Below are 22,269 nucleotides of genomic sequence, written 5' to 3'. Positions count from 1 at the left end.
GCTTTCCAGTTGCACACTTCTCAGTCGCGTATTGGGCCTGGCGTGGGCTCGTCTGGGAGGAGATCAGGTGAAAGGGACATTTCTAAAACAGGCAAAAAGGTAACACCTTGCAACATGGGAAATTTGGGGTGGAAAGAAAACGTTTTGCCAGTAAGCACTGTGGGACAGAGAGACTCAACCCTTGCAGAGGGCAAACTTTGGTGGACGATGCCTTGAGCCACCTGACCAGGCTTCGATGCTAGCTATGCTCTGAGCAGAAGGTGGGGCTGGACAGCCTGCAGAGGTCCCTGCCAGCCTTTCCGGCCGGTTTCCTTCCAGCTTCCCTTGCTCATCTTCATTTACAGGTAATTACGGTCAGCTTTGCAGTTGCCCTGTAATGCAGTTCCACTCTCAATTTATTTTGATGACGAAGCAGGAATGCTTTTGATGCTACACGGTGCCAGAAGAAATTATCGCAGCACATTTAAGTAGATGCTCTTTCTTTCGAAGGGATAATGCTCCTCTCTTGAGGGCTGTTCAGTTTTCCACATCTCTGTGACAATGCTACTTCTGCACCTCCCTGTACAGACGCAATCCAAATATGCCACCTAGTGTCCAAGACTGCGTCTTGCTGTGACGTTGGCTTGGTGTGAGAAGAGCCAAGTCACTGATTTTGTGTAATCTCGGAGGAAAGATTGTCTCTGTACAAATAAAAATCATCCACAATATGAATAAATGGTAGAAATTCACAGCTTTGTTTTTTATAACACATATCACTAGGTTAATATGTTCTCATACGTACTACACTATACAGTAGGAACTTTTATTTCTGATGGTTTGATATCAGAAAATTGTAGGCTTTTGCATAAGTCTTCTTGAAGAATATTGTTACTTCATGCAAAGTTTAGCGTGAAAGAGAAAATGCCTGAATAAAAGAATGGGAACTTTTTTTTCAGATGAGTAGTTCATTTTATGGAAAGCGCAGTTTCAGTGTGAAGAGTTTCAGCTGGAGGAAGACACATCTTAGAGATGAGAAACTGTTTCTTCTTTTTTTCTGTGAAAATGTTGGAGTACTTTGGTTTCAAAGATGGAAGCAGCCTTGGCAGCACTGGATGCCAAGCACCCCGGGAAGCAGCTGGGAACGGGGCTGTTTGGGGTGATGTTTCTGCTGCTGCCTGTGCCTCTCCGCTGACGGGGAGCTCAGATACAGTGAAAACCTGCCCAAGAGCAATAGTTAAGAGAGAGGAATGCTATTGCTCCGCTAATACAAGGTTCTCAGTTCCTCCTACATCTTCCTTAAGTTTTCCCCATCCATACCCACATGCATTCAGTGGCATTAAGAAGTCTTCATCTCTGTCAAAAGCACGCTAGCTGATGCACAGAATTTTTTTTTACTGGGGAGTCACGCTGGCAACCCGTAGCCATCCTAAAATGAGGGAAGCTCTTCTTTTTCACGGTGCTTTTTTAGCTGGTGTATTCTCGGTTATTCCTCATAGCTTTCTGAACAGGGAAGTTCCCGATCAGATTTGCAGCAGCAGCTTGTTTGCTTTCGTACCATTGCCTTTTTCCAGAACTTCCTTCGGATGAGAAGAAACTGGCATCATCATCATCGTTTCAGTTTGACTCAAACAGAAAATGTTCCTCAGTTTATAATGAACCAGAAAAGGAACTGTTCACATAATTTTTCTGACCAAAATACCCCTCATAACAAACCCCACGGTCAGCCACGTGTGTTTGAAGGGTCTGTTTGCAGCTGAGTTGCAGACACCAGCACCAGGGTTCATAAGCAGGACCTGGCCATCCTAGAGAAACACTGCGGTTGCTAGTATGAAAAACCCTGACACCATTCAGAATACATATTTTAAGTGGCAAAAAAAAAAAAAAAATTGTCACCTTCCATCTTCTTATTTGTGTCTTTGAAATATGCTTAAATGCCTCTCAGATTTTGCTGGCAGAAATAGGGTTTTATGTTGTGGTCCCTGTAGCTAATGCAGGCAGTGCAGGGTAAGGGGGCGATGCTTTGGTCTTCATTAGACCATGTAGACGTATTTAACACTGACCTGAGGATGTAAGTGGATGATTTTGCCTCTCTGCCTTGGAGGGGTGACAGTCAGTTACCTGCTGGTCACGTCCCTCGTTTGAAAGGTCCCCAGCAGCCCCAAAGGAGCTTGCATTGATCTGCTCACATGAGAAAGGATTTACTGGGCCCATAGCAATGATAGACAGCAATATGGATTACAGAATTCTGCGCATAAAGGTGGTGTTTTTTTCAAGAAAAATTCATAAAATAATGTTTTTAAATACTGTTTGTATCAGCATAGCAATATTAAGTAATATTAGTGCTGGAGAAATCTTGCAAGGGCAGTGATGTTCAAGCTTGAGTTATACTGATGAGAGTTTAGCTGGGTGAGCAGGACTTTGCAATACGCTAAGTGAAGATTGAAAGTAAGTCTAGAGGTCACAGTTGACATCTGCTGAGGCTTTAGAGCCTGCTTTAGTGCTCGAGAAACACAGCAACCTGCGGCAAACTCTCCGCATTAGCATTTCAGAAATGGAATCTGGTCTCCCCTGGGGGTAGCGGGCTGGGAATGCTCTGCAGGTGGTGCTGGGTAACCTGCAAAGAGGTAGGAATTAGATCCTGAGCAAGGACAGGTAATCACATTCATTTTTTAACGTGGAAGTTAGTCCCTGTAGACGACTTTATAGGAGACTGTTGCAGGACCTCCTCTTGCTTGCCTGCCCTGAGAAGGGAGCTGCCTCCAGCACTGTTCACGTGGCTGCTGTTTTCTTCCGGTTCATTTAGCCACACTTTTGGCCCCCAAAACTTTGTGTGCACTGACCCACACGATCTCTGGGGACAGAAGCGGGGCTCAGGCCGAAGGGTCAGGCAGGTAATGGGGTGCTTTGGGGTGGCTGCTGTGCTTGTAGGGTGCTTCTGGCTGCTGTCCCAGAGCAAGGTGCAAAAGATTAAAAGGTAACATGCAAACAGTGTTTTCTCCAGAAAACACATGGAAAGGATGAACGTGTTTTACCAAGCATCCGTCAAATAGCCCAGCAAGCCCCTGCTCAACTGAGCCAAGGGAGCTGATGGAGTACAATCCCCATGGGATTTCTTCGGGCTGGCTGAACCTCCCGAGGTGCTGCTGACACGCCTTAGGTGTTGTGATGCTGTCTCTTCTCGTGGTGGCCATCAGTGGGAAACGCCAGGTGGCAGCAAGGAACTTCTAGAAATTGGCCTCCCTTCGTGTCAGCGAGCTCAGGCAGAAGCAGTGGGAAATCTTCCCGGGCACCTGATGGCATTTGTTCAAGGTGTGTGCTGTGTCCTGCGTTGCACCAGGCTGTGGAAGGGATTTCCGTGCCAAATGGCCAGGCAGCACTAGCAGTTCACATCGGCCCTAGCACAGCGTTTGCTGCTTCGGTTTCCGTGTAAACGTCCCATGCCAGTGATCACGCAGTAACCACACATTCTGCACGTCTCCGTCCCTGGACCTACTAATAAATTTAAATTTGGTTCATCGTAGTCCAGAGCAGAAACCACACTGGTCAAAGTCCCACTAAATACATCCTAAGGAGTGCCCTCAAGAGAAGTAGGATCAGGAGACAGATAATGCTGCCAAGCAGCTGCCTTACCTGTGAAGCCAAAGCTGCAGGTGTAGATGTGTTTTTATCTATCTCCTGCTCTGCAGTGATTAGATCTGGGCTTTGTGGCTCTCTAGGAATTTGAAGCCGCTCTGCTGCTCTTTCTGTCTTGTCTTCCCCCATCAGGCTGGACCCAATTAAGGCCGACGAGCCCTGGTATTAGGGGAGAGGAACGCTGACTTACCCGCAGAGACCTTTACACACCTTTTCTGTGCAAGTGTCATTGCCATGGGATGAGCTGTGTAGGCCAGAAAAAAAACCATAAAGGCATTTCAGATACAGATCTTTGGGGAGAGAGAAGTGAACAAAAGAGATTCACGTAGGGTGAGGGCTTCTACTTTTTAATTGCAAAGATCAGATCCAGCAGGCTATAATTAGCACTCAGGAACACACAGTTAAAAGAATAGCAAGAGATTACGAATTTTAGTGAATTTTAGAGTTTTGTAGTCTGAACAAAACAGTAATTGCTATCTGTGTCCTAATTTGCATTTAATAATTCCCAGAGCACAGCACAAACTTCCAGAGAAGATGCCTTCATGTGCAGCAGCACTTTTTAGTAGCAGGATATATAGGCAACTCACCGCGCACGGCAGGGCTGATCTGCCGCTGGGCAGCCCAGCACATCAAGTTGAATCATATCAAGATTCCCCGAGCAATGTTTCAGCAGCTCCTTGTAAATGAGGCTGCAGTGGTGTCCCGGGCACCAGGCCTGCACCTTCCACTGCTGCTGACGATCCGCTGAAATCTCCTGTGGTTTGTTCCCGCGGAGAAGATGTTTGGTTTGCACTTCTCATTTAAAAGAGCGAATACATAAAACATGAGCTCAGGAAGCTCTTCAAGTCTTGCCTCTTGCTTGCTGTGTAAATTTGACCGAACGCGGATTTCTGTGCAGAGGAACACCATGCTGCTTAGCCATGTTGTCGGGTAAAAATCACACCATGAGGGCTAGTCCCACCTGGGGCACTCCTACTGACTGCTACCCTTCCCATTTAGTGATAGCCAGCCCTGGGAAGGGAGATGGGTATTTCCTTGGAAATAGAAACTCTGCACTTTGCAGAAATTGTGAAATTACTGTATGAAATCGTTACACGTTTTTATTTTGCTAATGCAAATCCTGTGTCCTCTTAAATCAAAGAGTGAGGTTTCAGGAGAAGGTGAAGGAGCCCATAATACTCAGAGACATCAGTCTGGCTAAAAAAAAAACACACTTTATGTGTGTGGGGCCAGCAATGCCCAATTTCCATGAAGTACTCTGCAACTTCCTCACCCTTTTAGGGCAGTGGGCCAGAGGCATTTTACAGATGGCCACTCAGCACTGGGTGCAGGGCGATTTCTCCCCCTGTGCCTTGGTGGCTCCTTCCCCACCAGTGTGGTCAGTAGGTAGAACAGAAGTCGAAACATAGTTAAAATTGCTTCTTAGAAATTGTCAGTCTGTCAAAATCCTCACTTTGAGCTTTAATGTGTGCATCTGACGAGGTACCAAAAAAAAAAAGAAGAAAACGGGGATCTACCAAAGGAAGTTGGCTCAGACTAGGACCAGAGCAAGAAGTGAGGAGGGGTCCGTGTTGCTGCCCCACTCTTCGTCTCCTGCCCCCTGCACCTGCATCGTGGCTGAGGAGTGGGAGCTGTGGCACAGAGCTCCCACTGTAGAGCTTAGGGATATGGTTTAGTGGAGGGCTGTTAGCGTTAGGTTGGAGGTTGGACTCGATGACCTTGAGGTCTCTTCCAACCTAGAAATTCTGTGATTCTGTGATTCTGTGATTCTGTGAGAGCGTCCTTCCCACGTCTCGCCCATAGCACTTCAGTAATCCAGGCACAAAGCAGTTTGCAAGTCCAGATTTTTGAGGTACCTGTTAGGGGCACCAGAGCTGCATTGCTTTCTATCGACTGTCCTTAATTGTGTCATTTTTTTTCCCTGGACAGAAACCTGTTCAGGGAACGCACAGCTCTGCACGAGGCAAACTTTGGTCCTGGTTCATGTCACGACCTGGTAGCATGCTTCTACCTTAGTGTCACAAGACAGAAGCAGAGCTGTGTTTCGTGGAGGACAGGGCTTCTCTAACCTAGAGCATCGCCGCCTTCCTGCCATAATGCTCCCAGATTTGCTCTGAGTTTCACAGCCTCTAGCTGCCTCTGAAGTCAGCCTGGGTGGGAAGCTGTGGGATGCCAGAGCACAACTACAGCTTGGGAAATCTTCCTCAATTAGCTTTGCACCTTCCTCTGAAAAAAAAATAAATAAATAATAACTGGCACGGATCCCCTGGCACATGACGTGGCTTTGAAGGAGGGAGAACTGAGATACCCGGTCCTGCTGGTGCTCTGCAGTAGGGCTGCCCATAGGCTTTCCAAGTGAGCAGCCTTTTGCTTTTCCTGCCAGAAGACATTGATTTGACATAATAGAGAAGTTTTGCACCAGTGAAAGGATTTTATCCAAAACAGAATCAAAAATCTACAGCCTTTGGTATGGCTTTCTGGCTTAGCAGATCCACTGCGTACAGTATCATGCCAAAATGATTTCCATCAGCTTTAGGAAGATGCAGCGCTCTTAAGGGGGCAGTTGAAATTCCTGCAATTAATGTTTCTGAGGAATTTCAGCTTCTGGATTGTGCTGTTTTTTTTTCACTCCGTGTTAGGATTAAAGAAAATTTTGAATCATCAGAAGAAGCCATATGAAGTAGAAATCCTGAGATTTTCAGAATCTGAAATTTCTCCTCTCCCTGTGAACCACTTGTATATCTCGTAAGTCGTAGATAACACTAAGTTTCTCACTCAAACTAAGCTTTAAAATCGCATTTCGCTCTCATTTCTTTTATGTCTGATGGCTCATGGTACCCGTATTAGATAGAAAATCTCATGTATTTGGTGTGTTATAAGTAGACCCAAGTAATTATTTTTGATGTTAAGTATTCTCCAGTAACAATCCAAATGACATATAATGACCGTGTTTGTATAATACAAAAAAAAAAGAAAGAAAACTTACTAGAACGTAGATATTTCAGCGGAATTTTAGAACTGAATGTTTTGTTAAAGTTGCTATATTTTAACACGTCAAACAAATTACCAGCGAATGTGATTATAATGAAATGTTGCTCCTGTTGTTATGGCAACTAACTTGGAAAACCACTGTGAGGGCTGACAAACTGCACAGCGCGGTTTTGGTTGGGCTTTTCTATCGTTTTCCATCATTTTGCTTTTGAAGAATTTCAAGCAGCTGTCACGAGTGGTGTTGCTGAGATCATTATACTTGTCTCGAACCTTGAGCTATACCTTTATTTTGCTCCATTGAGTAATGTATATTTTCCAGGCTGAATAAATTTCACTTCTATGTTCCCAACCCTTCCAATAATTAGCGAGTGGCCGTGCCAACATTTTCCCAGCGTTGTACCTCTCCCGTGCTGTTGGCAGCAGCAGGGTAATTGAGGTGATGCTGTTGCACCTACGCCGTGTGTTGGAACAAGCTCAGCTCGCTCCTGTGCAGTTTTTGTTGGGCAGCAGCAAAAAACTCTCGGCGATGCCCGTGCTTGCTTAGGAACATGACTGCAGCGTCCTTGGGATTGTCTCAAGGGTCCCAGCGTGGCTGGCGTCCAGCGATGGCATTGAGTCAGCTCTGGAAACCAGCACATCACGGACATGGCACCTACCCTCGCAGCTAGGGAAGTGTCGCCTGCCTGGTGTCACCGGCTGGTGAGGTGGCACCACCAGCAGGTTGTGACGGTGTGGAGAGGTCCACGGGCTCCAGCTCTACAGGCTGACTGTTTTAAAGCTGTCTCGGTGCCCTGGTCCCACACCATGGCGCTTGGAGAAGTGGATGCGGGGTGACTGAAAAGCCTGGGGCTCCTCAGGGTGGAGAGGGCAGGGCTGTGAGCAGGGCTCACGCAGTCCTGAACGCGGTGGGCGAGGTGAAGGATGAGCCACGGCCCGCCTCGTCCTGCTGCAGTGGGAGTACACAGCCAGGAGGAAAGGGGCTGCAGGCAGACATGGCAGTGCTGTACTGGTGTGTAGGGAAATTCAGCAACCTGTTGTCACATTTTATTTTTCTTTTCTTTTTTTTTTTTTTTTATGTACAGAGGGTGAAAATATATAGTATTGGGAAGGAGTTAATAACAGAAATGAAATAAACTTTGAGGCTTCCAGGTGTAAACCAACCTTGAAAGGGCAGGCTTCAGGAAGAAGCATCCCGCTGTACTTCCCTGTCTGTTATGTGTTCTTGTGCCTAACTCTGAGCAGTCGCTGCTTTATGGACAGGCTGTAGGTCAAAGCTGGAACAGATCCCATAGGACGGGAAGCAGCTGCCCAAACGCAGCACTGGTGTTTCACCTGCCCAGCTCGCAGCATCGCTGCTTCTCACTGAGGATGAAGTGTGGCCATCCTACAGCCAGCAGGTGGCTTGTGGCACCGGGCCACGTCTCAGGATCCAAAGCAGCAAATATACCCAATAGTCCCCTTCACAGAACAACATAGTTGTGTGGCTGCAGGAGGCTCCTGCAGCGGTGGTGAGAGCAGCTGGCAGCAAAAGGGAGAGCCCTGGGGGCAGCCTCTGGTGAGGGGGGGGCTGCCAGCTCCGTGGAGAGGTAACTCAAAGCCGGGGCCAGCATGTAGGGGACAAGACATCGGTTTCCTAACCCTTGTACCACCCCTCAAGACAGCAGCTCAGGGTCCAAATTTAGCTGTCCACTTCATGTCAGCTGCTGGCAAAAGGAGGTTTTTGCTGCATGCTCACAGCCGTCTCCAGGAGTCAGGAGGGTCTCCAGCTGTTTAGAGCTCTGCCAAGTCTGAGCTCTCACAAGTGCAGATCAAAGGCAGGCCCTTGACACTTCTTGTACCCTTGGCTGCAGCTATAAAACTCTGTTACTTCCCAGGAAAGACGGAGTTTTCTGTCTGACATGATGACGGGGATCAGTTTTCTCCCCAAGGTAGTGCTATTCACATTTGCTTATGCCACGGAGTAAAATGTGCTATCATGAACACAACTTCAAGTACTTCAAAGGCTTGTGAAGTTGCAAGAATTTATCTTCTTGCAACACAAGAAGATAAATTACCAGCGCTTCCATCACATACATTACTTTTACCAGCTGTGCAACGTGCCTCTTTCCTTTAGAAAAAAAACGATTTTCAGATATGCATAGGATGTGCTTTTATTTTACATACAATGAAAATGCGGGGATAAGCTAGCTACAAGCAAAACCAGAATTTAGATTGGCTCTTTATAAGGTGACATTTTCCTAAAACGACTTTTCTTCTCCCACCCTGTGCGTTACAGAGACTTTAAATCCTTGTTGACTTCAGAAACCGCAGCTCCTGAAGGACAAAGGCTGCTATATTCGTAGCAGCTGTGTAAAGTGTAGTAGTTTTAAAGACAATAAATGCAAGGTCATATGAGGGCAAAACAGTTAATTACCCACTTCATTATTGTCAAGGTTAATACCGTATTTGAGCGCAGAAGCTGTTTTTCATCTGCTCTTGGAAACGAGGCAAGGCAGCGGCTCTCGCAGACAGATCCATTATGGCTTATCACTGCAGGACAGAGCGCTACGGCGGCGCCGTGAAGGATGTCTGCTGTCACCCGCACCCACAGCACACGCCAAACCTGTCCAGAGAGCGCTGGAAATGAGCTGAGAGCTGCAGAGTGCCGGCTTGAATTCACGGAGATTGCGTCCCATTGATTTTAGTGGGGGACGGCAGCATAAAACTCCCCAGCGCTCCTCGGTCTGGCGTGGCATCGATCCACCCCAACTGCACAGCGCCTTGAAAACGCCTTTTAATGACCACGGGGTATCGACTGTAAGGGAGCCCGTCTTCCCAGGGTGGAACCTGCTGCTCCTGCTGTAGGGTTTGATTTCTGTTTGTCGTGCATGCCCGGGTACTGTGCAGGTTTCCATTACATGATCCCCGGCAGTCACCAACAAAGGCCTCGGAAATCTCAGCGGATCAACCTCTCTGCACACGATGCCTTGCTTTTAACCATCCACGTTACCTGCCGCGGCTTCAAAAATTTTCCAAGCTTAAAAATCTGAAGAGCAGCGAGGGGCAAAAAGAACAAAAAAAATAAATACACAAAACAACCATTTTCTATCGAAATTCAGGTGAGGAAAAACAGAATTCCCTGTTGATGTGGAAACAGGCACTGTCTCTTTCCATTTATAAAACGTTTAAAACTGTGAAAACTGGTCGCCAGTTCTGTGGTATTAATACCAGGAAAATCCGTGTTTACATCCTTTTCGATAGAGCCTGCTTTTTCTGCTAGATTTTCTTTCCAGCTTTTTTTCAAGGTTTTGCTTTTTAAGCTAGAGCTCGTATTTTCCATCTTCTGTGATTTCTGCTGTTGTGTTTCAGTCCCAGGAGCTTTTCCCCCTGCTTGCTAGTGCAGCACAGCGCCTGGCAGCGCCCTGACCGTACTCCCGAGTCCCCGAGGGAGCAATGTCAGCAATTCAGGCTGCCCCTTGTCCATCCACCGAAGTCACACCTTCAAACCTGGGTAACTTCTGACTAACGTTAGGCTTTCAGGTTTGGAAATTTGGGCCATAATTATGGCAGTTTGTCAGTCTCTGCCTTGTTTCTGCAGAGGAAAGCTGCAGGGTGCTGTGAGCCCCCAGCACGCCTTCTCTGGAGCAAATGACTTCAGGAGGGGTTAGCATGGCCCAGCCTAAGTGTCATTCTGTAGAAATAGCTCCTTTGCCTTTATTTCCAATTTTTGATTTTCTGTGAGCTTCCTCACAGAGCAATTACCTTTATTAGTCTTATAGCATAATGCCTGCCTTGGGACTTTAATTTGTTTTTTAAGCCTAGTAAATGGCGAAGAATTAACTCTGCCCACCAGGGAGGCACCGTGTTTCACATCTGTGTGTAAACTTCCTAACTTCCACTCAGTTAGAAAAATGCTTGACAATATAGAGGACTTCACAGGGTCTCTGTGAAGCACGTCCTTCATTGCTCTATGGACGCAGCAGTTCTTTTGATAACAATAGTGGTAGGTGTTTCCCTAATAAAAAATAACAACAAAAAAATAAGCTCAGATAGGCTGTCTGATTTAGCAGTAGGGGAATCTCATCCAGGTGTATTTCCTTTCATAAAGGGAAGTGCTAAATTTAGAAACAAGCTAAAGCAAATAAACGTAGTGATGATGATGATGGTGGCAACAATAACGTAGTGATGATAATAGCAATAATAATAATAGCAATGGTAATAATAGAGCACTGGCTGTTCTGCAGAAAACATCCATCACCTTAAGATCACGCTTCCTTTCTGATTTTTCAACAAATGACTTTTACACCCTAGTTTACGGTAATAACGTCAGTGGTGTGTTTTTAGCACCAGCAGTGTTTGTGCTTTCAGATTTCAGGCAGAACTGCCAAGGCATTAATGAAGATTTGCAGCACCCTTCAGGGGCAGGTACATTTTATCCTCCGTTTGCACTGAAGGGTGGTGCTTATACAATGAAGCGGCGCCAAGGATTATCATCAGGCACCGAAATTAAATACTCTGTGCTATTCAGCTGCTCCAGCCCCTCACCTGGGCCAGGTAGCATCCTCCTCAACCGACCCTGGGCACAGTCAGCACCAGGCAGAGACTTCTCCCCAAGCCACTGATGTTGCTTCAGAGGCTGAGAGCATTCAGCAGCATGGACCCAGGTCAGTGCCCACAAACCAGCTCAGCCCTGGGGGCTGGTCCCATCACCTCTAATTTCCTAGTGGAGAGGAGCCTGCAGCAAACAGAAAGTTCAGACGTTGTTCTTGGAAGTCAGTGTTCTTCGGTGGTTGTTCTCAAAGCGCTGGGAGAAAACAGGGGGGGTTAAATCTTCATTTCCCTAACTTCATCAGTCAGGGCTAGGTGACACTGAGGTCACAAAGACTTCTTCATAGACTGGAGATTTGGTGGCAGATGCTCTTCTTAGAAAACCAAAATTCCTTTTTTTTTTTTTTTTTTGTATCTTCATGATCAAAACGGTGGCTTCCATTTGCGGAAGATCCCTAAACTGCAGGGTTCTGTCTTTGATCAATTCCCTAACACCTAAACCTTCAACTTCATTCTTCTAAAATTCCTTCTGACATGGGCTCGGATACCTGTTTGTGATTCTTCCACCCCCCCACATCCCATACACATCTGAATTCAAAAAAAAAAAACTGCTTCAGCAGAGCATCTGCTTGGAGGAGAGGAGGGAAAGTCCCCTTTCCAATAACTGCAGGGGCCATTCTGCTCCCAGGGGCTCCCTCTGGCTCCGAGGTCCTTTTGTGCAGGCACAATGCAGGTTGCTCCAGGAAGGCTCTCCTTTGTGAAGGCTAGTCCCACGGAGATCATTACATTGGCATTTTTACTCCTTGGCATGGATTTACACCGGGGAAGCAAGGTGGCAGTTGGGTATTTCAATCTTGTTTTCAATTATAAGCATTTCATTGTTGAGTGTGCTGTTTTATTACGTGATAATTAAATATGAATGATCGCGCATTCATCCTGCCAAAGCGGCTGTAGCCTAACAAAACCAATTCCTCTTGTCTCGCTGAATGACTTCGGAGGCGAAAGGAGTGATCTATTTGCTGCTCCTGATTTTTTTTTTCTGTCCCATTGTTTCAGTATCGCCAGCTTCAAAATAGCAAATCAGGCAAGTAATTACGGGCATAAATCAGAGGAGGGATCAATGGGAGGTCAGCACTGCTTTGCTCATAGCCCGGCTTTTCTCAGCTGTCTTTTTCTGAACAATAGAAGTATGTTGCTGTTAATTTCGTGGAGACGGGGCAAAGCAGGGCTTAAAGAGGTGTGGGGAAGAAAGGCAGACACCACAAAAGACAAAATTTGCCCTGTCACGTCTTCTGATTGCATTGCGAACCTCTCCTGGGCGGAAAATGAGCAAAGAGGTGAAGAGCAGGATGCTGCCCAAAGAGGGAGGTACTGCTAGTCCCGCACATGCCCTTTTTGGAGCACCATTCATACTCCCCTGCTTCTGCTGGGGATAGTCAGGGCTCTAAAAAAACAAGTCACTGCTATAGGGGTAAGTCTGCTGGCTGAAAATCAAAGCCTTCCACGTCAGCTAAATGCAGTGTGATGAAAAGATACGACTCGGACTGTGTTTGCCTTTCTGGCCATCAACACAGCCACCTCTCCGGAGTATCTCACTGTGAGCTTTGACCCGATTAAAGCAATTACCATCCTTTTTCTGCTGAGCCCTTCCCCGCGGCCCTCTGCCCCTGCCCCTGGTCATCACATGTCATCAGCCTGCTTTGCATGGAAACATTTCCTTTTAGACCCCGGTCCTGCACAGCCCCCTTTCACAGACCTTTCTTTGTTTTAGCCCTTCGGTGCTGCTCCCCCAGCTTTGGGTCAGGTTTTACGGGGACGTATTTCTGCTAACGCCGTCTCTGCCATTGTCGCAGTGCTGGCGGGGCAGTGGCCAGGCTGGGCACCACGCTCGGTGTCCAGCACAGCACGGGCAGCACGGGCAGGCTGCAGCTCACAGGGGGACACCTCCTGGGGATGAACGGCCACAGGGACTCTGCTTAAAAACCAGGCGAGTTAAGGGAGATACAACCTTCGATATTTAGCTAAAGCGAATCAGATAAGCAAATCTGTTTTCGCTAGAACCACGCTGATTTATGGCCCCGGCCCTTAATCTGTACATCTCATTCTCGCAGAGTGTTTATAAACATGACGCAGCACTCGATGGGAGTCAGCTGCTGAAAAATGGATGCGATCGCTGCTTACGGTCTTCAGATGGTGCTAGCTAAAAATAGTCGGGCTTTCTTGAGGGAGGGCTACAGCCGAGCACTGCTCGCTTCCCAGCCCAACAGGAAGACGGCTGCTTCGGTCCGAGCTGAGAAGTGCTGGGCAGGGGGCAGGGGGCGGTTTGCAGTATCAAGACACAACCAAGGCCAGCACCCCATGGCATCCATCATGCGGATGTCCCAAAGCCATGGTCCTGCACAGGGATTTCCGCGTGCATTGGGAGGAGGCATAGGTAAGTATTATTTTTCCATCCTCCCCATGTGTCTCTAAGTCGATGAAGAAGCAATCCCTGGTGGTAATTCTGGCACACAGGAATGTAAAAAAAAAAAAAAGACGTGTTCACTATGCTACTTTCCACTCCAGCAGTTAGCTAAATATATAGAAGTTAACACTGAATAATATTTTTTAGCTTATCCATACTTGGCAAATCAGACTCAGCCTTCCAGCTTGCCTTGATGCGGACAACTGGATAACAGCAAATTTAGTCACACCAAGTTTTTAAAACACAAGTTTTAAGTGTCTCTGCTGTTCGCTGCTGAACACCCACCTCTTAAATTGAGCTTTTTTAAGAGTGTCTTGGAGTTGTACGGTAACTCTCAGCTTATGGTGGACACTGACTTTGACCCTTTTGTTTCTGCATTTCTGCATGTCCTATTTTAAGTATTTTTTTCTGGCAATGGTTTATGGTGAAGTATGTGACTGGAGAATGTGACATCACTACATGTATTTCTGGGTGAATCGCGGACTTTTCTGTTGTTTCGTTGGTCAGGTACTAAATGAAAGTCATTTAATCAAAGCAATTTTTTATTCCCAGACTATCGTTCGAGGAAATAAGCCTCGGAAGGATACTTCCATCAACGGCCTGCTGGAAGAGTTCGACAACATCTCCGTGACACGATCCAACTCCCTGCGGAAGGAAAGCCCTCCCACCCACCACCAGGGCAATGCCAACCACGTGCCGAGGCACCAGGAGGAGAACGGGTACCTCACATATTCCCAGTACTCCAGTGAGTCAGACACGACAACAGACTATGGCGTGGAAAAGTACAGAGACAAGACTCTGTACGGGGAAGAGTTGGACAGGTACTACAAAGGGGGCTATGCCACCAAGCAGAACGGGCACATGATGAAGGTGACTTCCAGGGACATCTATTATTCAGAAGTGACGCCCCTGAAGTCAGACCTCTCCAGGTTCCTCCCGGATTACCAGGCGCAGGTGGAGGCAAAACCCAAACCGCTCGAATACGGAGGCCTAAAGCTGGAGTACCAGAGGATTCCCAGCGGATCCTCGCTGGACTACAGAGACCCCTTCCCTTACACCCTGTCCCGAGCATCGGTGCAGAGCGAGTGCCCCAAGGAGAGGCTGGAGTACGGCGATGGTGACTGGGGGCATAGCCCAGGCAAGGACGACTATGACAAGAGGCCGAAATCATCCTACGTGGACCCGGCGAGCCCTCAGCCAGCGATGAGGCAGAGGTCCAGGTCGGGCTCTGGTCTGCAGGAGCCAGCCATGCCCTATGGAGCAAGCGCGTTTAAAGCACACCAGCAAGGACACTCCTACAGCTCGTACACCTACCCCCGCTTGTCCGAAACTGCAGCAGGCATCCCCAAGGTAACGTTAAGGGCCCTGGTGACGGTGCTACCAGGACAGGGAAATTCCAAAAGGGGAATGCAAAAATTTGGGCACGTGCAGAATATTGAGGGCAAGGAGCTGGGCTTGGGCACAAAGTGCCAAATGCGGCTGGTGGCATCCCCAGGAGCTGTGCAGCCATGGTGTGTGTGGTGGGTATGAAAACTCACCCACTTCCCTTGGGTATCTGAAAGCAGACGTCATGGACCAGTGGTTTCAGATCCTTCTCTTCCAAAGTTACTCAAAGAGCAGTTTGGAAGTGCCCAACTTCCATGGGTTTTACCTGGGACTTCCGAAAGTCCCAAGTTCTGCGGCAGCACCAGGAGTTCATGTGCCAACGCAGATCTTGTCAGGAGCTGAAAAATCAGTCTGGTTTGAGTTTCAGATTCTCTTTGCATTTAAATTGTTACTGCTGACATCTCTGTGCCACTGAGAAAAGCGTTCCTGCTCTGCTGAGGGAGCACAGCCACAAGCCCAGCACGTTTGTGAGGCAGAGGAGCTGCCTGTGGCTCACCCAGCAGTGCCAGCCCCCACAGGCACAAGGCTGACAGGTTTCTGGGTGCATTACAGGGTTTATTAACACTCTGCTGCTAATGAGAGCAGGGGCTTACCCCTCTCTGCTTCATTTTGAAGCAGCGAAATAAAATCACAGTCTCTTCTCTCACCCAACACAGTTGTAGGTAACAACGATGAAAAAAGAAACAGGCTCAGGGTGCAAAAGAGCAGCTCAGATGTGCTACCTACCAGCAGCTCCTCTAGAGATGCTGTGGCCTGCTCAGCCTCCTCCAAGGCACACAAGGAATATCATCCACGAGGCCACCCCACGGGACTTCCCAGAGCTGGCTGGTTTGTCCAGCTGAGGGAATAGCTCTTTGCTCACCCGTCCAGGCACCTCGCTCCGATGATGACCCGCTTGGTTATTAGATGGAAAAGCCTTACCAGATGACAGATGCCTTATTAGATGACATCTACTGTTCCACAAGAGGGGGTTTCCTTTTTTTCAGTGCAGATCACACTGAGCATTACCAGGTTCCCTTAGCAACAGGCACCGAGATGAGAGTGCGTTTCCCAGGGCTGGAATGGCCCTGGTGTGCTGGCACGTGCCAGATGTGCTGGGGTTGGCAGTTGTCAAGCGCCACCATCCCTTCTGCTGCTCCGTGCTGATGTGCACAGCACGTTTTTGTCTGGGCTGTCAGTGCTGAGAACCTGGTCCTGGCAGCTTCAGCCCAAGAAGTCGTCCCATAGCCTCATACCAGAGGCATGCACTCGGGCTTTGTCTACTTTGTAATGCTGAGGTCCGAAGTTCTCATCAGCACCCTGTGGTGAAATGAAACAATGCCTTTTTTTTTTTCTTTTTTTTTTTTTTTTTTTCCAGATTTCATCAAAGCACAAATCTGGGCTTTTGAGTTTGAGGGTAAATTATGGGGGGGGGAGGAGAAAAGTGACCACATCTCCTCCTGCGCCTTTTCTGGGCTTGGGCTATGGTGAGAGGGCTGCGGGTGTGCAGTTACCTGTGTGCAGGGGTGAGGAGTTAAAGCACGAGTTCTGGAAAAAAAAAAAAAAGATTCACAAGATTCATTGTGAGCTGTTTCTCCCCTTAGAGCACCAAAAACACTCCTACGGGCTCGGTACGGTGAAACTGGATGATTCACTGCTAGATGCAGCAGTTTCAGTCCCCAAACACATCCGCAGCTCCGGGGAGCGAACGGCAGCTCCGTGCCTCGGCTGATTGTTGAGGAGGCTTCTTTTCAAGGAGGCATTAGTAAGATAATGGTTCATTAAATGGGTTTACGAAATGAGAATCAGGGCTCAGATCAGATATTGTACAAATGAGGTTGGCTTTAAAGAAGAATTAAAAGGGGGAAAAAACATAAGCGCTGAAAAAGTCTGCTGGCACAGCTGTGTGGCTTCAAAACGCATTGAACAAAAGGGAGCCATCTCAGTACTGCCACAATCCCAAACCCATCCCACCAAGTCTGCGTACTGCACGAAGGTCTCCTCCTATTTCTGGGCAGCCTGTAGTGCAGGTTTCTCCTTCACCCTCCTCTTCAACCCAGGCCCTTTTGAACTGCACCCTGTTACTTTGAAGCTCCTTTGCCATCACTTTTTTTGCAGTGGTTCCCCGTGACCCTTTCCTGTCCCTCCTGCCAGGGGCCGTGGTTCCTGCTCTCCCTGTCTTTGTCCCATCGCGCCGCACCAGGGCAGAGGTGTCGCTCTCACCTGGCCACAGCTCGGCGCTGCTCTTGCCCTGCTGTGTTGTGCAGGCACTCTGCACCAGCAGGATGTTTCCAGCCCAGTGAAGGCAGAACCAGGAGCCCTCTCCTTTTTTCTCTATTTTTCCATTCATGTGTTGAGCTTCCCACAAGCACCGCCATGCGTGGAACAGGGAGTCTCCAAGATTTCCAGCGGCAGCTAGGTAGAGACGAGCCTTTTCCCTTGCTACCTCCATGTGATTTACAGCCCCTCCCTTCCACACCTTTCATTTCAGCAAGCCGAAACCTAATCCAAGTGAAATCTTATTTTACATTTACCGACAGGCAACCCCGTCTCACCAGGGGCTGCCTGCCCCCGGGGAAGGAGCTGGCTCTGGCTGCAGTGCTGTGGCTGCCGTCACCACCGCAGCCCATCGTGCCAGCACTGGCGCTTTCAGCGACTGCAGATCACCCAGGATGGGGGCTGCTGTCGTCAGCCTGGGAGCTACCCTGAGTTTGCACACGGCATTATTTCCACCTTTAGCAGCAAAAATTGTCTGCTGCAGGGAGCTGGGTGGTGCTGCGAGGCAGCCAAGTGACCCGCGCGGAGCAGCAGGGCATCGCCGTGCGCTGCGGAGCTGTGATGGATGGCGTGTCACAGCCTCATCTGCCCCCTTGACCTGCTGGTGCAGGAGAGCAGGGCTGCTTTTTTTCTCTCCTTTGTAGTATTTAAAGGCTTTCCTTTCAGCAGGTAATTGCGTGCAGTAGCAGAATGGAATTATTAGTGGAATAAGGGTGGTCAGGTTTGCCCTGATGCGAAGAACTGCATACGGATACAGCCTGGGAGGAGAGGTGGGGCTGATTTGGTCGCTTGTGCTCCTGTTTTTTTGTAGGATTGCTTGGCATTCAGGTAGTGCCTGGGTTTACCTCGTGCTGCAAGCTGGTTATCAAATGCTAACTTCACAAAGCTTTCGATAATTTGGAGAAAGACCGCTCAGCCCCGGAGTTTGCCTTTTACTATGTCAGCGCAGGGCATGCTCAGTTCCTCGGTACGGATTTATCTAGCTTGAGTTTCTAGACTGGGCTTTCCCCTTCTGAATTTTAAAAATAGTTTTTTTTACAGTCTAATCGCTAATTTAGGTGGCTCTGTGTATGGAGATCTACAGGACGGACGGGGTAACCGAGCTCCCCTCCCTGCCCTGAAGCACCGGAGCAATTCTCGGTGTTAATCAGCTTGGCAGCCGCAATGCCCTGCGTGCAATTCGTGGTGCCCTGACCCCCTTCTATCCACAGCTCTCCGCGTGACGGAGGAAGCGCGAGGATGCCCCGAACCACCTGCACGTGCTGTCACACCAATGCAGCCTCCCGGCCGTGTGGCTGGGAGCTGTGGCTGCGGCAGGAGGGAACCCAGAGGGCAGCCCCGGTGCTGAGGCCTCCCCCTTCCCGCTGAGGAAGAGGCACGAGGAAGAGGCGAGCACTCTCCCCGCACCCAGGCTGGAAACTCCTCCTCGCTGCGCAGCGGGGCGCGGTGATAAATGGATGCTGCGGCAGATTTTTTTTTTTTCTCTTTTCTTTTTTTTTTTTTTTTTTTTTTTTGCAGTCGTAGCATAAAACGGTCAAACGATGTTCCACCGCAGAATTCAATTTCACAGTTCAGTTGGGTCCTTGATTACACTGCCAAATTCAGATTAATGTGCGTTTAACTAACATGGATCAGGGGCTCCTGGCTGGCAGCCAGCAGCAGGAGCAGGCCCCGGGAGCTGTGCCGGCTCCGCTGCTCTGTCCACCCCCTGCGCGCCGCCACCCAAATTGATTGATTAAATGAATTCATCGCCGTAATTATTTGTAATTGTGCTACATCGCCAGCCTGTGTCTGACCACCCCCCCGCCCCTCGATGCTCCATGTGTCATCAGGAGTCACATACGTTATATCATCAGTGTGGAGATGCTGTTTTCTGGGGAAAAGGAAAACCATATTCTTGTTTCAGATGCATTTTTTTGTCTTACGTCCTTTTGTCTGTTTGGATGGAGACGGGGTGTTTTGTTTGTGAAGGTGCAGTATTCATCTGCTTGCAGTGTGAGAAGCTTAGAAAAGCTTGGGAGAATAAAAGAAGGGAACCTGCAAGGGACAAAGGCCTCCCTCCGGGATCATCTCCTCGCGATTCTCTCTGATTTCAGATGAAAATTAGCAGTTTCGTGACACCGCAGTTAAGGAGCGTGTCACTTGGGAAAATGATTTAAGAAATGGTAAATTGAATTAGTCTCCTCGTCACGGCTCACTCGGAGGAGGTCCCTCTGTAAACTCCACCGGGTGGCTCCCAGCTCTCATCTCAAGCAGGTCGCGTGCTCACCGAATGGGAACTCCCCGGGATTTACCCCGCACCTTGAGTTTGGTGCTGCTTTGCTGTTTGCTTTGTGGTCCGCAGCTCTTAAAAACCCTTAAAGACCCTGCTCTTTAAAGCTGAATGGGGATAAAAAGGGGAAAGAGAAAACTGAAACAGAATGGGGGCTGCATCTGCTCTCGAATTTGAATTTGCAAAAGGGTTTCTACTTGTGATTGGGGTGGATTATTGGAGAAAATGGCCCAGAGAACCTGCAAGGAACTGCAAATACAGAGCAAATACATTTTTTTTTGGAGCCTATGCTGTCATTAAACAAACGAGGGGGAATGGGCTTAAGTTGAGCCAGGGGAGTTTTAGGTTAGATGTTAGGAAGAACTTCTTCACTGAAAGGGTTGCGAGGCATTGGAATGGGCTGCCCAGGGAAGTGGTGGAGTCACCATCCCTGGAGGTCTTCAAAAGACGTTTAGATGTAGAGCTTAGGGATATGGTTTAGTGGGGACTGTTAGCGTTAGGTCAGAGGTTGGACTCGATGATCTTGAGGTCTCTTCCAACCTAGAAAATTCTGTGATTCTGTGATTCTGTGAAAGATTAGGATGTCTGCAAATGGGTACCTGGCCATAAAAATGGGTACCAGCGGTGTCCATTGGACAAGAACGGGTCCATGCAGGAGCATGCTGTGCTGGCACCCCGCTGAGCACGTCTGGGGTGCTGAGCACGAGCCGAGCGGTGAGGGCTGGCTGGAAACCCGTCTCTGCACCCACCTTCACCTTCTGCTTTTGTGTTGCAGGTGGATTACGACCGAGCGCAGCTGGTAGTCAGCCCGCCGCTCTCCGGGTCGGACACCTACCCACGGGGCCCAGCAAAGCTACCTCAAAGTCAAAGCAAAGTCAGCTACTCCAGCAGCAGCTACCAGTACCCCCTGGTCTACCACAAAGCGTCCCACTATCACCAGCCACCCTTCCAGCCCGGCTCTCCCTATATTTCCACCGCCTCCTACCCCAGCTCCCCCAGTATCACGTCAAGTGCTTACCCTCCGCCCAGCTGGGGCTCCTCCTCGGACCAGCAGCCCTCCAGGGTGTCCCACGAACAGTTCCGAGCCGCCCTGCAGCTGGTCGTCAGCCCCGGCGACCCCCGGGAGTACCTGGACAGCTTCATCAAGATCGGGGAGGGCTCCACGGGGATTGTCTGCATCGCCACCAAGAAGCACACGGGCAAGCAGGTGGCCGTGAAGAAGATGGATCTCAGGAAGCAGCAGAGAAGGGAGCTGCTCTTCAATGAGGTGCGTTGCTTCGGGTAGCGCGGCCTGAAACAGGGACTGAAGACCCACTGTGGCCCTCAGGTCTGCCTAAAAGAGGTGCTGAGCCCTGTGCTCGTCTGTGGTGTCTAAAATAACCAGACCGGTTTCAGATGAGCTACGGCTCCTCCTGGCTTCAAACCTGTAACATGGTGGGAAGTCACAGGGAACAACTAAGAAATCTACCAGCTGGTGCATGCAGCCTACAGCTGCATAGACACAGCCCAGTTGCCTTTTTCACACCGTTTTCTGGTAGAGTTTATTCTTTGAGGTGGAGGATCCAAACTAACGGGACTATTTAAGAAGCATATGCACCGTACTCGGACATTCGCATGCTTATTTTATTCTTCCTTCCCCTCCTAACGCTTTGCTTTCTTGTGGGTTAGGAAGCAAAGAGCTGACCGTCCCTTTTTCTTGGAACCATCTATATTAATTCCCACATCTCCTGAGAGGTTATAGCCAGTTCAGAGACCACTGCTGGTTACACAGAATTGTTTTTCCCATGCCCATTATTTTAAATTTAAGAGCACTGATTTTCCTTTGCCATTTTTTCATCCGTCTGTTCGGTGCTGTGGGTTCCTTCTGCAGTGTGAAGAGTTTCTCCTTTTTAATTCTTAACCCTCCCGTAGACATCAGTGCTGTGTATTCTCCTCTCTTTTCGAGATCACTTACTTACAGATATGCTGATCAATGCCAGAAACACTGCAGGTCCCTAGGGAAACCTCTTGTGAGAAACACTTGATCCTATCTCTTGTTTCCTGAATTTTAGCTGTAGCAGGCTCCTCGTTCAGCACATGGAAGTCTGGTTTCCTTTCACGTTTTTTAAATACTGAAAGATTTGCTTTAAAGACTTTCGATCTGGCACCTCCTTGAAATCCCAGCAGACTAGTCTCGAGCAGGACTGCACACTGTAAAAAAACTCTAAGAGGGTTTTGAGGCACAAGTTTCTATGCTGTTCCCTATTATATCATACTGTGATTGTTAGTGACATGATAGCAGCTACTATTTCCAGTCGCTTGCCGAGCACAGAAGCTGGATCAACCTGTGGTTGTTTCGGTCTCCCCGGGGCCCCCTTGAGCCCAGGGGTGACACTCACCACTTCCTGCGCTTTGGGTGCTTACAAGCAATGGGTTAGTCACAGTGGTGGCAGCTCAGCCAATTTGTACTCCATTTCCTTTAGGACTTGAGGTCAGCACCGTCCTCCTGGGTGCACTCGTCACTGTTCATTGTGCCAGTCCCTCCCGAAACCTCCTCTACTGCCATTTGGCCAGAGACAGACCCTCTGCTGCATCAAACACAGCCCTGCAGAGGGGAAATTTGGGCTCCCTGATGGCGGAGAGGGTGCCAGACATCCAAGCCATGGCCCGATTGTTGCTTCCTAGGAGCTTTTCAATAAACCTTGCTCATTTCTACACAGTTCTCCTTTCTGCAGTCCATGACCATGCTGGGTATTTTGGCTTTATTTTGCCTCTGCTGGAA

General features: G+C 48.7%; 1 protein-coding gene across 1 annotated transcript in view; it reads left to right on the top strand.

Moving 5' to 3' along the window:
• PAK5 (p21 (RAC1) activated kinase 5) overlaps positions 1-22,269 on the top strand; it is a gene marked incomplete at its 3' end in the record, with an annotated part of 56,355 nt that overhangs the window by 24,599 nt on the left and 9,487 nt on the right. The window contains 2 exon segments of the mRNA XM_084283613.1: positions 14,147-14,944; positions 20,284-20,775. Coding sequence (XP_084139739.1) covers positions 14,147-14,944; positions 20,284-20,775 — 1,290 coding nt within the window.

The sequence above is a fragment of the Netta rufina genome (assembly GCF_964035555.1).
Source record: "Netta rufina genome assembly, chromosome: 3".
Lineage (NCBI taxonomy): Eukaryota > Metazoa > Chordata > Aves > Anseriformes > Anatidae > Netta > Netta rufina.
The sequence above is the reverse complement of the archived record's forward strand: the minus strand, read 5'-3'. Positions and strand labels throughout refer to the sequence as shown.